The 19009-nt window shown below is 37.5% G+C and overlaps 1 protein-coding gene and 2 pseudogenes across 7 annotated transcripts in view; all 3 read right to left on the reverse strand.

The window, feature by feature from the left end:
• Positions 1 to 3349: 3349 nt before the first annotated feature.
• On the reverse strand, positions 3350 to 6541 carry LOC132658466 (small ribosomal subunit protein eS27-like; annotated as a pseudogene).
• Positions 6542 to 6651: 110 nt separating this feature from the next.
• The window catches only part of PIK3C3 (phosphatidylinositol 3-kinase catalytic subunit type 3), a 160918-nt gene continuing 148560 nt past the window's right edge, over positions 6652 to 19009 (reverse strand). For 2 of the 7 annotated variants that reach the window (XR_006057811.2, XM_042239539.2), the window contains 2 exons: positions 17712 to 17802; positions 14364 to 16177 (listed from right to left, as the gene is read on the reverse strand). Coding sequence is in view for 4 of the 7 variants with exons in the window: in XM_042239539.2 (XP_042095473.1) it covers positions 16139 to 16177; positions 17712 to 17802 (130 nt within the window). In the remaining 3 variants the exon portion in view is untranslated. Of the gene's footprint in view, positions 13247 to 14363; positions 17803 to 18464; positions 18531 to 19009 lie in introns of those variants that run through there. The other 5 variants (XM_004020410.6, XM_060405198.1, XR_006057810.1 and 2 more) reach the window with 5 other exon arrangements.
• Positions 13278 to 13393, reverse strand: LOC114110495 (U2 spliceosomal RNA; annotated as a pseudogene).

The raw sequence follows: 19009 nt of genomic DNA on the forward strand, positions 1-19009 counted from the left end.
CACTGATGGGTGAAGGTCTCACTACTGAGATTCTGGTATAACTACCAGTACTGTGGGGTGGGTAGGCAGAGGTGAGTCATTTAATTGAGGTGGACTGGGATATTAGTGCTCTCTTGGAGAAGCACAGTAATATTCAAGCTTTTTTTTTTTGCTGTTGTTTTTTAATTGAAGTGCAGTTGATTTACAATATGGTGTTAGTTTTAAGTATACAGCAAAGTGATGCAAAATAATTCGATTATATATAACTGAATTATATATATATATATTTTCTTTCAGCTTTTCATTATAGTTTATTAAAATATTTTGAATATTGCTCCCTGTGTTATCCAGTAAACACTTGCTTATCTATTTTATGTATAGTAATCTGTTAATCTCATACTCCTAATTTATCCCTCACACTCCTTTCCCCTTTGGTAACTATAAGTTTGTTTTCTATATCTTCTTTTTCACAGATCCATTTGTATTATTTTTTAGGTTCTACATTTAATATCACATTTATCTTACTTCATTTAGTATGATAATCTCTAGGCCCATCCATGTTGCTGCAAACGGTAACTCTTCATTCTTTTTGATGCCCAGTATTCCACTGTATATACGTACCTCTTCTTTATCTGTTCATCTATTGATTGCTTCCATGTCTTGGCTGTTATAAACGGTGCTGCTATATGCATTGGAGTGCTTATATCTTTTTAGAGTTTTCATCTTTTCCAGATATATGCCCAGGAGTGCGATTTCTGGTTCAAACAGTAGCCCTATTTTCAGTCTTTAAAGGAACCTCCATAGTGGCTGCACCAATTTACATTCTCCACCAACAGTGTAGGAAGGCTCCCATTCTCCATACCCTTTTCAGCACTTATTTGTAGACATTTTGATGATTAGCAATCCTGACAGGTATGAAGTGATACCTCATTGTGGCTTTGATTTGCATTTGAAAGCAAGTTTTAAATAGACTTCAGGTTCAGAGAGAGGGGCTCTCAAGGAAACTTTGGTTAGGCACCTCTATTTGGGACTATTGCTACTGGCGCTGTGGCAGCAGGTGTATTTTTGTGTTTTTTCCCTTGAGGTAAGAAAACAAACTACCTGGTAGGTGATGGCAGCTGCTTACAGCAGTAACCCTGCCAAGTGGGCCATAACCCTGGACATTCCTAGCGTATATTTTGGAATGCAATTTCTCACCTGACCCAAAAAGAAGAGTTACAATTGTTCCAGAATACCAATTTGGCTTTCTTTTTACAACTGGGCTCAGTATCCTGCACTGAGCCCGGTGGACTAAGGAACTGGGTGTCTGTGAGCGTATGCTGCCCCACGCTTGGCATGGCTCCTCCGTCACTTGTTGGGCTCCTCTCCTTCCTCTGGAGTGGCCTGGACTGGTCGGTCTGTATCATCAGCCATGCCACAAACCCTGGAAATGCGCACCATGTCATTTCCTCCTGACTGCAGAGAGCAGTGCTGGTGGTGTGTCTGCTCAGGGCATCACAGGGCGGCAACAACAGCGCAGGTGAGGCTGGAGATCTTGGTGTGTCAGGGGAACACAGGCTGGAAGGGGCGGTTTGGGTGGATGTTGCATTGAAAGTAGCTTGGGGCTCCCATGGTGTAGAAAGACAATGTTTCCTGGCTTTAGACAGTGAGTTGCTTAGGATCTCTTAAAATCAACATTACTAAAGTACAACTTGTAAGTCATAAAACACAATACTATGTTTTTTGGTACATGAATTGTAAACTTAGTCGCTGTTCCAGTTTTGGAACATTTGCTGTTCCAGTTTTGGAACATGTCATCATTGTATAATGTCCCTTCAGTGTCCCTTTCCTGTCAATTCCCATTTTCTTACTCAGCCCCTGGCAGCCTCTGAATTGCTTTCTGCTGAAGATTTATCTTCTCTGATAAATGGAAACTTATATGTGATCTTCTATGTCTGGCTTCTTTCACTTAGCATATTTTTGAGGTTCATCTTTGTTTCAGTGTAAGTGCTTCTTTTTTAGTGATGATGGCCCAAGGAACTCCAGAGGTTAGAGATGGGGGTTGTACAAAGCTGTATAGGAATAGGAGACCATTCTCACTGATCTAGGGAGGGTTTGTGCTAACAAAACAGATAAAGAACATGGTAACATTGGTCCTGATGTCTCAAGGACAGTGGTGATGATGATCAAAGCTGACAAGTTAAAGAAACAGCTAAATTCTAGTTAAATTCTGTGGTCCATTCAGATGTTACTTGACTTGTGTTGAGCTGATTTGTATCTACATCCACCCTGTTCACACTCCAGAGTTTTAGAATGGCAATACTGGAGGGCTATAATAACTTCCATTTTAAAAAAGTTAGATACTTTATTTGGGGAGGTATCTGGTAAAACTGAACCAGGAAAGAATCCGGGCTCCTTGGAGAAACGGCTGACTTACAGGGCTGGGGCACATAAAGTATAAGATGAGCCTGCATCATCTCATGCCAGAAGTAAGAAAGGCTCAAGAACATTAGAATCACGTCAGGGACACAGGCACCAGACTGCGGACAGGTCAGTCCCAGGCAATTTTACCATCATAGTAAGTGATGATAGGAATGCACTGTACAATAAACGGAGAAAGGACAGCTGTATCAGTAGGTCTCTAACAACTGCCAAAAGAATAATGGAATTATAAAAAAAATCATTTGCCTTTCACCATAGTAATACTTGATTCAGACAAGAAAAATCAACATATGCTAAAACCAATAGGTAAAAGTGTGTTAAAGAACAAGGTATTAACATGGTTTCAAGGTATCTCCCCATAAAATACTTATAAATTGCTCACTAATTTATAAGTTTCAAATACAAATTAACTTCAGAGTTTGTAGTTTTTCCAGTAGTTGTGTATGGATGTGAATGTTAGACCATAAAGAAGGCTGAGCGCTGATGAAGTGATGCTTTTGAACTGTGATTGTTGGAGAAGACTCTTGAGAGTCCCTTGGACAGCAAGGCGATCCAACCAGTCAACTAAAGGAAATCAGTCCTGAACATCCACTGGAAGGCCTGATGCTGAAGCTGAAACTCCAATACTTTGGTCACTTAATGTGAAGAACTGACTCATTGGAAAAGACCCTGTTGGAGGGAAAGACTGAAGACAGGAAGAGGAAGGAGACCAGATGATGAGACTATTGGAATGCATCATCAACTCAATGGACATGAGTTTGAGCAAGTTCTGTGAATTGGTGATGGACAGGGAAGCCTGGTGTGCTGCAGCCCATGGGGTCACAAAGAGTCGGACATGAACAAGCGATTGAACTGGAGAGTTTGAAAAAAGCTGGATAATGTATTTTTACCAAGTGATGAAAGCTACCATGACCAGGCACAGGACAAATTCATATCACGTGTTTTCTGATAAGGTCATGAGAAGTACACGGTATTTATTTTTTTGAAGTGTTCCAACCAAAAATAACACAACTTGAGGAAAATTAAACAAACTTAAACTATGGGATTTTCCATAAAGTAACTGCCTTATACTTTTGAGACTACTATTTTTTTTTAACTAGCTCACACTTTATATGAATTTCTTTCATTTTTAGCTGTGCCAGGATCCCATCCAGGTGGTATGCATTCTTTATGGTGAAGTGTTAACATATCAAATTATTCATTCAGAAATCTGGTATACTTTCCGTATTATAGAAAATTCATGTTGCTTTTGAAATTTACCTGCCTTCCCATCACACAAAAAAATCCCAAGAATTTAAATTTTTTTTTTTTTTTGGTATCCAAAATGTGTTTAATGGGATGGCTTCCCATTCATCTTGATAGAGGATACTTTTAGTGCTGCTTCAGCGTAAAGGAGCATCCTTCTGTAAGCCTTGCTTTTCCTCTTATAGGCTGGCAGAGGACAGTAGAGCAGCCAACACACAAAACTACTGTGTTTATACATGGCTAAAGATTGCGGTGATTTTATAGCATCCTGGGCATTTCACATCCATGAAATAGCAATTAGGACTCTGCACCAGGCACTTTTTCTTGCGTTTCCTCTTCTGGAGAGAGGTGGAGATTCTTTGCTAGAGGCATGTTCTCATGTGGAGCTCGTCACTGCCAGAAAGGCAATTCTTTACAGAAAAAAACCAAAAACAAAACACCACAAAAACTGTAATGTTATGTCTATGTGCAAAAATATAAAGGATATTGTGATTGTAGGTTAACAATTGCATGTTAAGATTTATTTTGTCTGCATGTTTTTACTGACTTATTTCCTATTTCAGTTCAGTTGCTCAGTCATGTCCGACTCTGAGACCCTGTGGACTGCAGCACACCAGGCTTCCCTGTCCATCAACTCCCAGAGTTTGCTCAAACTCATGTCTGTCGAGGTGGTGATGTGATCCAACCATCTCATCCTCTGTTGTTGCCTTCTTCTCCTGCCTTCAATCTTTCGCAGCATCAAGGTCTTTTCCAATGAGTCAGGTGGCCTAAGTACTGGAACTTCAGCTTCAGTATCAGTCCTTCCACAAAATATTCAGGACTGATTTCCTTTAGGATTGACAGATTTCCTATTTCAAGACAAGTATGAATCTACTGCATGAAGACATGACTCAGTTTCTTAAAAATTTAATTATTGACTACTGCCTGTATCTTTGGTAATTCTGTTCAAAAAAAGAAAGATAATGAATAGGCTTTGTTTGTGGGGATTCAAGTCTAATGGACCACATACACTCACATGCACGCAACAGAGGTCTCCGTGAGAAATGAAGGCCAGGAGACTTTGATGGTTAAGACTGTGATCACTGAAATAAGCAACTCAACTTCAGACCCTAACTCTGCTCTCACTTTGCAGCCTTACCTTGGGCAGGTGATTCACTTGTCTTAAAGTTCTATAAAATGAGGAAGGAATTCTACCTCAGGACTGTTATACAGAATAGTGATATCTAAGGCATAAGAAGCAATTAGTATAATCCTGATATGTAATAGTAAGTGCTCATAAATTATGTTGACTGTGATAAATACTTCCCTGAAAACCTTATAATACACAAATGAGCTGGGGAATACCTAACCCTATGGAGAGTAAAGAAAATCAGATTATATGAACCCCTTATTTAGGGATCTGAGCCACAGTTTAGTTCTTTCTGATAGCCCTACTCACAGTGGCTGCCATCCACATTTTCTCTCCCCAATTCAGAAATCTCACTCTGAATACAAGAGTATACTCCTACTTTTAAATTAAGGCATGTGTCCTTACAAACACTTTCTTCAAACTCAAAGAAAGCAATGTGCTTGAAACACTGTAAACTTGCCAAAAATCTGAATGGCAATGCTAATAAAGGAAAATACAGACTACATGATAAAAAAAAAAATGGTATTGGGGGAAACAGTAGGAGCACAGAGGTTGCTTGAGCAGTAGAAAGAGACTGATGAATCATTTTCCTTTGTGATACAGGCTCACCATCCACAGCCGCAAAAATACATTCTACAAAATCAAAGCCACTATCCTTCCTTAGTCAATACGTGTCTTCCTTCCTATAAAGCTCTCTCTCTCTCATAATCCCTATAAACTTTGCACAGAATACAAGCTCACTCATAACCAACCCACCTTACTAGTTGTGTTTGCCACTATAGAATATCATAGTAGTTCAAAAACACTTATAGAGCATGTAACATAAATATCCATATTACCATCTATGCAAAATGTTATAGAGTTTATAAAGATGATTAAGATGATACAGTTTGACCTACAGTTAATTCAAACAGAGGTCAGCAAATTATGGCCTGAGGGTCAAATCTGGCCATAACATTTGGTTACATGTTGTCTGTGATTATTTTACTCATACAGCAGAGTATGAGTTATGACCAAGATCATATGCTTTTCAAAGCTGAAGATATTTATTGTTTTGGCTGTTTACAGAAAATGTCTGCCAACCTCTGTAACAGGAGATGCAACTATGATAAAAATGCCTTACTGTACTGAGTGCCAATTAAAAGGCTACAAATAAAGAATTCAGAGTTCAGAAAGTTGGAGTGGTCACTTTTAGCAGTGTCATTTTGAGGAAACTTTTGAAGGAGGTACCAATAGCAACAGGCCTAGAAGAATAAGAATGCAGACTGGTTACAAACTTCTGGGCAACAAAAAATGATGAAAATGTATGAGGCAAAGAAAAAGTTAGAGAGAGGATGGAGCTTGCCAATTAGATTAGGCATTATTCTCTTATGATTAATATTCAGAGGCATTCTCATCTTTACCATTTTTCTAATCTGCATGTATGTTTTATACAAGTCAAATTCCATATGCCTCTAAGATTCTCTCTTAATTATACACTTGCTTTCCAGCTGATAACCCCACTCTAATGCAGCAAACTCACAGATATGAATTTGGTAACATTATAATGATATTTTCTGAAACTGTGCCTTAATATAACCTTCTTAAATCTTTTTCTATCATTTGATATTAAATATTTATTCAGCATCAAAAGAGGTATTGTTTACCTTCCAAAACAAAATCATATGACTTTACAACAATTTACCAAGATTATTACTGCTCTGCTCTTCTCATTTGTGTTTGTTCCTTTTTGCTGAAGTTCTATTAGGTAAAAAAGTTAGATGGACTCGTAGCACTTCTAGTCTTCAAACACTAAAAATTATTTTGCTTTAATCAGAAAGGGTAGATTACATTAACAGGTCTAGGAGAGTTACTTTTAAAAGCTCTTGAAAACTAAGTTTTCATAAAAAATTTATTGCACAAAGACAATTTATGCTTACATGTAAAAATATCTTAGGTTCAATATGAAAAACTGCTGCCATATTACCTTTTGGCTAAGTATTCATATAGTTACATTTTTATAACCTGCTTTATATATGTACAACCTAGGAGAAATATGAACTACAAAACAAACAAACAAAATTTCCAGTATTTGTAAGTAAGAAAAAATGGCTGTCTTATTTGAAATATATATAATTCTCAAAAGTATAAAAGAATAGGCTATAACATGTAAAACTTGAAGTATTATAGATTGGGCAAAAAGAAAATAATAATAATCTAGGGGGGAAGAGGAACAACAGAGAAAGGGAACAAGGGACTGAGAGACAAAGCAAACAAGCACAACCGAGACAGCCCAAATTCATACAACTGCTCTGCTGATATGAAGAGATAAAGAAAGAATGGGCTTTCAAAGTTGAAGACTAAAATGTTTTACTATTTCAACATAAAATTCCTTGAGAACTCTCATAATATGTACATGGTTCTGGAACAAGATTCTTACTTCTTAGCTTATTAACAATGTGTACATTTGAAAATAAATATATACAATACTTCAAACAAACCATTCAAGATTGCATTTAAGCAATGACATCCAAGGAAACAGAATTCAGGCACTGTGAAACACTTAGGATATATGGTATCTTCAGGACTAAATGTTTTCTTCCTTGTTTGACAGTCTTAAGTCTTCATTATACATATGCTGCTTTTAAAGTTGTTTTCTTAAGGTGACAATCATCTTGATAGGCCAAACCCAGTTTCATTTTCTCCAGTACTGCAAAAATTAAAAACAACAAAAAGAAAATTAGCTTCTCTATTCACTGAGAAGAGAAACAACAGTTTATAGTCAAAAAACTTAGAATAGGACAAACATGTAATTCTTTAATAGAAAAAGAAAAAGAACAACAACAACAAACAATTCAGGTAATTCCAGTTTATAAGAGCAAATATTTTGGGAAAGGAATGTTTGCTAACTGTAAGCTCAAGATGACTTCATTATTAAACAGCAGAGAAATCTAGAACTAGGAAGGCAAAAAGTCCACTGAATTCTGCAGTGATAGATGATTAATATTCTGAGCAATAAGCTTAGTTCTTGGTGCAACATTTTTTAGAGACTGTGAAAACTGGTAATATATTCCACACATTGTGAAGTTAATGCACAATACAGAGTACAGAAATGGTTTGCAAAAAAATAAAAGGAGGCAGTGTTGAAAGAACAACAAAGACCCAGTAAAGAATTTTTTTGGAGTTATTAACAAAGATGTTTGGGGCCATTAATGTAACATTAATTCATTAACAAAGATGATGCTGTTAAAGTGCTGCACTCAATATGCTAGCAAACTTGGAAAACTCAGCAATGGTCACAGGACTGGAAAAGGTCAGTTTTCATTTCAATTCCCAAGAAGGACAATGCCAAAGAATGTTCAAACTACTGCACAATCACGCTTATTTGACATGCTAACAAGGTAATCCTCAAAATCCTTCCAGCTAGGCTTCAACAATACATGAACCAAGAATTTCCAAATGTACAAACTGGATTTAGAAAAGACAGAGGAACCAGAGATCAAATTGCCAACATCCACTGATTCATAGAAAAAACAAGAGAATTCCAAGAAAACATCTACTTCTGCTTCATTGACTGCACTAAAGTCTTTGACTGTGTGGATCACAACAAACGGTGGAAAATTCTTAAAGAGATGGGAACACCAGACCACCTGACTTGCCTCCTGAGAAACCTGTGTGGAGGTCAAGAAGCAACAGTTAGAACTGGACATGGAACAACAGACTAGTTCCAAACTGGGAAAAGAGTACGTCAAGTCTGTATATTGTCACCCTGCTTATTTAACTTCTGTGCAGAGTACATCACGTGAAATGCCGGGCTGGATGAAGCACAAGCTGGAATCAAGACTGCCAGGAGAAATATCAATAACCTCAGATAAGCAGATAACTAAAGGGCCTCTTGATGAAGGTGAAAGAGTGAAAAAACTGGCTTAAAACTCAACATTCAAAAAATGAAGATCATGGCATCTGGTTTTATCACTTCGTGGCAAACAGATGTGGAAAATGTGAAAATGGTGGCTGATTTCATTTTCCTGTGCTTCAAAATCAATGTGGATGGTGAGTGTAGCCATGAAATTAAAAGACACTTGCTCCTTGGAAACTTTATGTTTTGATCAATGGAATATTTTACATTTCTGTTCTTTATTCCTAATGGCAAAATAAGGTCCATATAATATAAAATCAGAAATAATGTTCTGATCTCTTCTCCTCTGGGCATCTTTTGCTTCTGTGCCTTCTCAAACTAGATGAGAGAGTTACAGCAGTTACAATGGAAACATTTTACACAGGGTTTAAGTACTAAGGTGCATACATAAAGGTAAAATGGAATATAAATAAAATGAATAAAAGCAAAATAGGAAACTTTCTCCTCAGGACTGAGGCAAAAAATCTAATTCTTTGAGTAGCAGATGAGGCAGATGGTTTGTATATAGAGGCCATGTTGTACCAAAAAACCCCCAAGAACCTTCAATATTGGAATCACATTCAGCACGGTAAGATGTCATGTTATGGGAGGAACGTAGGACCTGAATTACTTTGGAGGGAGTCCCTGACACATCTCCTAGATGGGGGGAAATGTCAGGCATAATAAACATACTCTTTCCTCCTTTCATGATGTGTGTTTTAATCTTAAGTGTGAGAGTGTGTGCGTACAGCTGGCTTCTCTTCATCAAAGGTGCACTGGGGCTGCACATTCCTGTGACCTGCTGCTGGGCCCTGTGCTCTTCCTCCTTGAATACCAAAGGGGCTAAGGAAGGGTTAGTGCCAGATGGACTGCAGTGGGATGTGCTCTTAGTATGCTGAGCTGGAACTCACCTAAAATTTCCAATCTGTTCATAAATTTTTACATTTAGTGTGCCAAAAATATATCTCTAACCTGAATCTATATTCATGTAATAAGATTTAATATGTATTAAGATTAATGGAAATCATCCCCCACCCCTTTCTCCAGACTTTTACCATCAATCAACAAAGAGAGACAGACAGGATAAAACAGAAACTAGAAGAAAATGGGCTGCAATATGAGATATTTCCATTGAAAGGCATAGTTTTAGAGCAGGAAGTGGTCCAAACTAAGTGGTCTCCACCTTTTTGCACAGACAAGACTAGAAAGCCCTATAAGATAATTCTGAAAGGAAGAAGAGCTCTGATGATGCAATTTTAAAGACAATGACCCAAATAAAAGTGGTTTTCAGTGGAAAATTTCCACCACTAGTAGGTGGGTGTTGCTAGGCAACAAATATTGCAGTGTTTAATCTCAACCCTTCCTAGCAAATGGCATGATACAATAAAATAAGCCTTTCAGCATGTCAATATAGCACCTGTATCTGGCAATTTTTCAGTTGTTTTTAAGAATATTTCTTTAATGCAGGAAGAACTTCTGTTAACATGTCTACCTCCATTTTATAAAAACTGGGTTCTATAATCCATAATGATTAATAGGAATGCACTAAAATTAGCATAAAATCAATTAGCAAAATGCATCCTTATAATAAATGCTGAGTGACAATGAAAGATGTTGATCATCAAACCTTAAGTGTGCATGTGATTTACTAGGATCAATACTTAGAAAATGCATATGTAAGAATGTCAGTTTCAAAAGATTAAATACATTCCCTCAGAGATTAGTTAAGAAACAACTATGCATGTATGTAATTTTATAATCTGAAAAGACTTAGGTGAGGTTAAGACATTGTTTGGACTTCTCTGGTGGCTCAGAGGTTAAAGCGTCTGCCTCCAATGCAGGAGACCCGGGTTCAACCCCTGGGTTCAATCCCTTGGTCGGGAAGATCCCCTGGAGAAGGAAATGGCAACCTACTCCAGTATTCTTGCCTGGAGAATCCCATGGTTGGAGGAGCCTGGTAGGCTACAGTCCATGGGGTCGCAAAGAGTCGGGTACGACTGACTTCACTTTCACTTTCACTAAGACCTTGTTTAGTGTCTCTGGTACCTTTCAATATCTAAGCAAGTTCCAAATAGAATTAATGTCTTAATGTTACTCATATTGATACTGTTTGTTGTATAACAGTACGAACACAGGTGACATTTAAAAAACTTATTTATTATTAATTTATTTTTTGGCCGTGCAGGTCTTCGTTGATGCATGGACTTTTCTCCAGCTGTGTGTGGGGTCGGAGGGAGGGACTACCTTCTAGTTGCGGTGTTTGGGTTTCTCACTGTGGTGGCTTCCCTTGCACAGCACGGGCTCTCAGGCATGGGGGCTTCAGTAGTTACAATTCCCAGGCTCTTGAGCACAGGCTCAGTAGTTATGGTGCATGGGCTTAGTTGTTCCGCACCATGTGGGATCTCCTCAGATCAGGGATCCAACCCATGTCTCCTGCACTGGGAGGCAGATCGTTTACCACTGAGCCACCAGGGAAGCCCTCACAGATGAGGATATTTAAAGAAACGTGAAAGACAAGCATGAGCATTTTCAAGCTAACTTCCTGAGATAAAGAACTTGGGATTCTTGTGGATCACTATGTTGCACATCTGAAACATTTATAACACTGTAAATCAACTATATCAATTTTATAATAAATAAAAAATTAAAAAAGTATATCAGATTCTGATAAAGAAGACTTAAGCTTGATAAGCTAGAAAGTAACTAGCTTATCACTGGTTGGATATGGGGGTCAGAAGATCTGGTTTCAAGCCTTGATTCTGCCCCTCATTAGACACATGAAGTTGGCTAAGTCATTATACCTTTCTGGACTTTTCCCCCTTAGAGTTCTAAAATATTCTGCTGTGCTGTATGTTGCTCCAGGTCTGCCACTAACTAGCTTGGTGACTTTGACAAGTCACTCAACTTACCCTCAGAATCACAGTTTACTTTCTTGAGAAGTGATGACGATTAAAGGCAGGTGCAGCAAAACTTGAGTTGGCACTTATAATAAAATATGACTCAGACTGGTGTTCAGAGACAAGAAACATTTTTTGTCACGAGAGAGAAAGAATATCAGCTAACATTTATAGGAAAAAAAATTCCCTTATATTCATTAGATATTTCTTAAGTGTTTAAAGGCACTGTGTTTCTGGGTCATTGACACATATCCCAGTCTTCAAGAAGCTTGCATTTTAGGAGTTATAAGGTGATTCAAATATTTATAATAGAAAACAAAATGTAAGTGCAACTCATAATAAAAGTACAAAGTACTATTAATATTCAGAGGAAGATGAATCACAGTGGCGTGAATAGATCTTGGAAGGACAGGTTGGATTTTAGCAAGCAGGCATTTATAGGACATTCATTATTAAGGAGACAAGATATTCTGGGCTGAAGGAAAGAGCTAAGTAGCCAGAGAAATGGAAGAGAACAAAAATATTGAGAAAAAGAGAGCATTCGGAGAATAGCTTAGAAAGAAGCTTAGAACACAACAATCTGAAGGCCCTGAATTGCTAGACTGGACATCACTTATAGGCAACGGGGAAACACTTTTCATATTTAAATTATAAAAAAAAAAGGTGAAGCGGTATTTTGTGAAGATATATCTGATTGGAATATTTAGAATAAAGATAAGAATCCTGAGAGAAAAAAAATACTAAAAGCAGTTATGAAGGATTTTAGTTACCCAAAGTATTGTAAAATGAAAAACTAGGTCAAAATGTCAATAGTGGGAAAATGACAGAAAATGATAATTAAAAAACAGTTAAAGAAACTCACAAGGCTTGGTGACATCCTAAATGCTGGGTGAAGGAGAAGTTAAAACAGACAAGCTTTGAGCTTGCAGTAGTCAACTTATCATTAACTAAATGTGTAAAGTCAGGAAGGAGTTTGCAGGAGGATGTGGGAGAGGAAAGCGGCCTCATTTTTCGTTTGCTAACCACTTATATCATTATCCTCATTATGAAATTCAAACTTAAAATAGGTTCTAAATCTGAGGTTTATCATCAAGGCTAGTGCAAAAAAGTCTTCCCTCAAACAACTGTAGAAGAGCCTGCTAACTGGTAAGTCTACAGATAGATCCTTCTGTGTGTGCTACGTATGCCATCACTTTTCTCACCTTCTAACCTCTTTTCCTAGCACTTCACCATTTACCAAACCCAACAAGTGTCTAAGTCTCACTTGTCAAGGCCTCCACCAGGCCCAAGATCATTCTCAAGAAGAATTTATAGCTACCACTGACTACAACATACAGATATACCTATGCTGATGCTCCACAGTTTAGTTACTAAGAATATTTCAGTGGAATGTTTTAGAGTTATTAGTGCATCAAACACATTCACGTTGGAAGGCTGGTGAGATGTCAAGAAGGCTTGACAAAAAAAAATCAGAGAAGACGTGTCATTTGCAGAGAAAGGTACGGTTCTGAGAGAATTCTACCGGAGAACATGGAGATGCTGAGAAGAATGCACTGCCATCAGAGAACTTACCTGGGCAAACTTGTGAATCTGTTCCACCACTGCAGCAAAGAGAGCATGGACACTTTCATCAATCAGACTCTGCATGTAATGCACTGCCTCTTCATCAGACAGGTCTAAACGAAATTTATCCTGAACCTACAAGGTCAGAGTCTATTAGCTTTTGAATAAAGAATAACATAACATTTTGAAGAGACAGGAACAGACAGATACAGATATTATTACAATGACCTATTTTTACACTTGATACTACACTTGATCTTAGCCAAAAGGCTGAGAAGCGATGGCAACCCACTCCAGTACTATTGCCTGGAAAATCCCATGGACAGAGGAGCCTGGTAGGCTACAGTCTATGGGGTCGCGAAGAGTCAGACACGACTGAGCGACTTCACTTCACTTCTATTTTCACAGCAAAGAAATGGTTCATAACCTATAAGGAGTTCTGAATACTATTCTCCTGAATGTGTAACTTTACTTTTTGCTATATGCTCTTTATATCACCCTATCTTGGTTGTTTGTAAATTTTTTTTTCTGAGAAATATTAACAAAGTGAATAGAAAATAATTCTGTTCAGCCCTGCAAATTTAAGAACAGACAAAAAGTAAACTATAAACTAGATCTTGTAAGATGTCTGCTTTCCTATAGGAGTTCCTTATACTTCTGCAAAGAACTACTTCAATATGACCTATAATTTCTAAAGACTGAGGACTTTTTCATTATTTCATATTAAAACATACAGTTGATTCTGAATAGCAATAAGAACTACAAAGATTAGTAGAGATATATATCAGAATAGTTCCCTAAAACACACAAGCAAATGTTACCAAATGACAGTGTGTTAGAGCTCAGCTGTATCTGACTCTGCGACCCCATGGACTGTAGCCCACCAGGCTCCTCTGTCCAAGGAATTCTCTAGGCAATAGTACTGGAGCAGGTTGCCATGCCTGACTACTTCATGCTAACACTGTGCAAAGCACCTTACATGCAGTATTTCATTCTACTCTCCGATGGCTCTGAGGTAGATAATATCTCAATCTCTAACACACAGAAACTGAGACAGAGAATTTAGGAAGCCAACCCAGGGATCTTTAACTGATGGTAAGTGGCTCACACTTCCAGACGATCTCAGTAACCACTGTACTTACTCCTTTCACCTCTTATAAATGATCCATATAAACTTCTGAAAAGACAGGCTAGAAGAAAATGGGATTTCCAAGTGGATAAAAAGTGGTCCATGTTTAGTATTTCCTTTTAAGTATGGAGTTGAACTACTACAAAATCAGGAAGAAGAAAAGGCAGACAGTACTACAACCCATCACTGATGCAATGAACATGAACTTGGGCAAACTTCGGGAGATGGTGAGAGACAGGGAGGCCTGGCGTGCTGCAGTCCATGGGGTCACAAAGAGTTGGACATGACTGGGTGACAGAACCACCACCACCACCACCCATGGCCCGCTCAGTGCTCTTTTCCCTTCACTGCACTGTAAGTATACCAGGTGATCCGACAGCCCTGCAGGCTCAGGAGAGAGAAGGTAACAGAGAGAGAGGTGGAACAAGTGAAGGACAATTTGGTGGAGGGAGATCTAAAGTAAACCTTCAATCAACTCTCTCTCTCATTTCTGGATCCCAGTTAAAGAATTTATTCCATTGTATTCCTTGATTTCTACTTAGGGAGGTCATGTCTGAGAATTTTGTAAATGATTTTTTTAAGGACGTCAAAAACACTATAGGGCAGGAGAATCAAAATAAACTTTTAACCCAATTTGTCAAAGCCTGCATACTTATATAAGTGCTTAAATTACAAATAGAAGATATGTATTTAGTATATAAAGAAAACTGTTATTCACCGAATATGAAGACATTCTTTTTTATAAGAAAGAAGATTAACTGCATAAAAATGGTTGATCTGTTATCATATACATTGACTTGTGTTAGGCTACTTGTTATTCTACCCCTGTCCTTTTACCTCTGTGCCTTCCACCCTTCTACAATTTCTCCTCTGACTCCTAGCTATCTCTATCAGCTCCAGACTCTGTCCGTTTATATCTCATTAGCTAAGGCTGCACTCGAATCAATCTGCAGTGTCCTTTTTTTTTTTTTTAAAGAGAAAGACTATAGAGCATTTTATTATATTTTTGTACATTTTCTGCTATGTGTGCCTTATATTAATGCAAATTAAAATAAACTTAGAGACAGTGTTTTTTAGATAGCCAGTGGTTGAACATTTATCAACACTTCACTGGAGCAGCACTCTTGGAACTCTTGGCAAACTGGAAACCCAGATAAGACATATTACTTATCAAGCAAAAGGATGCAAACTTGTAAATCTCAGCCTCTGCACTGTCTTTCAAAGGAGATAAAATACCATTTGTTTGAAATACATGAGTATTACCAAAATGCGACACAAAGTGAGTGAATGTTGGAAAAATGGCACCAACAGACTTGCTCAACACAGAGTTATTACAACCTTCAAAACTTGTAAGGAACGCAGTTAACTATGAAGCACAGTAAAATGAGTAGTCAATTTCAAAAAATTAAAAAGGAATTGATATATATGTACTAAAATATGCTATGGAAAAAAGGAAAATGTTGAATGTTGCTATGATTAAACATTTTGAAGATATGCCATAAAGATAGCTGGTAACAAAAGTTTAAACAATAAAATCATGATTTCCTAAAAGGACAAGTTGAAATAAAAGATCTAATAAGAAAAACTACATACTGGAAGAAGAAACAAAAAGACTCCATTTGACAACTACCATTAGAACTTTCATAAATGAGTTCTGAACATAAGTGAAGTAAGGCAAGAGTGAACATATGACAGAGATAAATGGGTTTAAAATAAACAGCAACAACAGATCCTAAAAATAGTAACACACAGATAGGCACACAAAAGCAACAACATTTGAAATCTGGTGCAGTCATCTGTCTTGAAATTTTCATCAACTACTTATGTTTCTTGATGAATGACCTGAAGTTGAAAAAAATTACCCACATCAAAACCTAGTGTGATAAGTAGTCCATTTCCTAGTTTGGCCAGGGTTGGGAGTTTTGAAACAGTGCTTCCTAGAAAATAATAAATGAAATCCTAAAAACAGCATAATTTTCTTAAATGTTAAACAATAAGATTTACATTAAAATCCCTCTCACTGCCAAAGGCTCATAAAATTAAGTAAAAGAGAATAGCTTCATTCATGTTTAAAATTATATAAATATTCTTGTACCTTTCAAATCCATATTGAAATACTAATGTCCAATGTGACAGTATCAGTAAGCGGACTTTTTGAAAGGTACTTAGATTATGAGGGTGGAGCCCTCATGAATGATTAGTGCTCTTATAAAGAGACACCAAAGAGATTCCTGGCACCTTCCACCCTAAGTGCCCTCTGACCCCAAAGGGGCTTTAACTTGACCATTCTGGCACCCTGGACTAGTATTTAGAGTTCTCAGAAGCATAAGAAATAAATTCTGTTGTTTACAAGCTATCTAGTGTCTGGTATTTTGTTATATTGATATATGTAGCAGCCCAAATGGACCAAGACAATGTTCAACCCACAGAGGTATGTTTCTAATAATGCTGAGTCAGTTACATCAGAACTTAGAGCTTTTGGTGAGAAATATTATTTACAACCACCAGAAAAATTCCATCTTACAACTTTAGTAGTTGTATACTTCTATAAGTTAAAAAGCTATACTATCTTTGAAGCTTATTATTAATAAGCCTTCTGCTATTTAAGATCATTTTATGTTATCTTTGGATAAATAAAATGTGTTATATACACCCCCCTCAGTGGCTCTGGTAAAGAATTTGCCTGCTATGTAAGAGACCTGAGTTCAATCCCTGGGTTGGGAAGATCCCCTGGAGAAGGGAAAGGCTACCCACTCTAGTATTCTGGCCTGGAGAATTCCAAGGACTCTATAGTCCATGGGGTCACAAAGAGTTGGACACGACTGAGTGACTTTCACTTTCAGTGAATCAGAGCCAGAAATTAATTTGAATAAAAAAAAATCTTCCAATTTGTTACTCCTTTCTCTCATCTCTCGCTGTATCTTAGGGTAAGATAGTTCAGAATAACTGCTCATCTATGTGGAAACTTTCTTTCATGCTTCTCTTTGCAGATTAAGTTAAAAGCAGGTCTCTACTCTCTTTACACAGTAAGAAACCCCTGTTACCAAGGGTATGAATGGAAAAGTTAAAGAACAACTGTTTTCTTCTATATACTATTATAATATTTTGTTTCTGATTCTTAGCATGCTTGGTCTGTGAGTACCAGGAAGCAGGTATCTTAGTAGGAATATTAAAGAGAAGCTAAATTTTTAGGACAAAGAGTAAGGGTGGTGATAGTAAGCTTCCTCTTGATATAGTGAGCTCCTCATGTGACTGTGGGCATAAACAGGGAAGGGGATAAAACTAGTTGCAGAGGGCTTGAGAGTCTGTCATATTCTAAAATGTGAAAAAGAAATATACACAAGTTCTCTTTCTTAATTTACATTACTTAAGAGTCTAGGGGTCGGGACAAGGGGAAATGGGTTGTTAAAACCCTGATACTTCTTAAGTATGAAAAGTAGACTATGATATCTGAGGGTATATGAAAATTACCTTTTTTACAGTTTTATCTGGTTCAAGAGCAATATCTGGAATGTTTGCATCCACCATCAAGGAAAACAAATTCAAAATAAGATTAGAATACCTAAAGAAGAATGGGAAAAAACAGCAATGTGTTAGAATTTTGCCTTTCTGATATTAAGAACACTCTTACAAGTAGTAATATTTAGATTTTTATAATGATTACTATTACTCCTATGGAAAATAGAATGTATGCTTATTCACCAGTTGTCTCAATGAAAAGCAAGACTTGAAAACGTATCTTATTCTAGGGCCTTGATATAATACCACTTCTAGGTCTCCCAATAGGGAACACACCTTTGGAATAACCATCTAATAATGACATTTTTTTTTTCATTTTTTAGTAAGTATATTCTTTTCAGAAGGGATCTAATGGGGAATCCACTTTATACCATTAATTACATTTTACTAAGGAATGAAGATCTGTCTTTGCTCAATGAAGACAAGAATCTGCTACCTTAAGACTACCTCAGTGTGTCATGGGTAATGAGTGAAGGGGTAATGTGACTCCATCTGCTATCTTAAGATTATCTTGGTGTGTCATGGGTAATGAGTGAAGGGAAACAGTGTGACTCCATTCATGAGTCATAAGTATCCTCCAGGGACACTAATCCCACCATCTTAGAAAATACAGTGACTGGTCTTGTTATAAGCATCCTAAATGGAGGAGAAAATAGCTCATACTCTTCTACACTAAAAATATACAAGATATCTAAATCATTTCACCTTTGGGGTATGTGGACCCCTGTAGGAAGGGTTATCCTCATCAATGCTCAAACTTTTCATCTTCCTCTAAACAAAGAGAAAGTATGTTACTATTCCAAATGTTCATTACTAGAGGTGGAGCTGTATGGGAAAAGGTGTCAGTAAGTGTCCACTGGGCACAGGCCACCTCCTGCTCAGAACACTCTCCTCTTGGACAGTTATGCCCTGAGTGGTAATGCAGCACTGCAGTGATAAAAGGAGGCCATCTGACTTTGGGGATGGATGTGAGTAAAAAATTTGGTTTTAGACAACAAAGGTTTTTAGCTGGTCTTGGTAAAAAGTTCTGGATCTGTTCCCCCTAAACTGAAACCATGCAGTTGCAAAGAGCTAAACACTACTTAGCAACTAAACTATACATATGTTGTGCTTTGCTTAGTCACTCAGTCATGCCCAACTCTTTGCGACCACATTGTCTGCCAGGTTCCTTTGTCCATGGGATTCTCCAGGCAAGAATATTGGAGTGGGTTGCCAGTTCCTTCTCCAGGGGATCTTCCTGGACCAGGAAC

The sequence above is a fragment of the Ovis aries genome, chromosome 23, assembly GCF_016772045.2.
Source record: "Ovis aries strain OAR_USU_Benz2616 breed Rambouillet chromosome 23, ARS-UI_Ramb_v3.0, whole genome shotgun sequence".
NCBI lineage: Eukaryota > Metazoa > Chordata > Mammalia > Artiodactyla > Bovidae > Ovis > Ovis aries.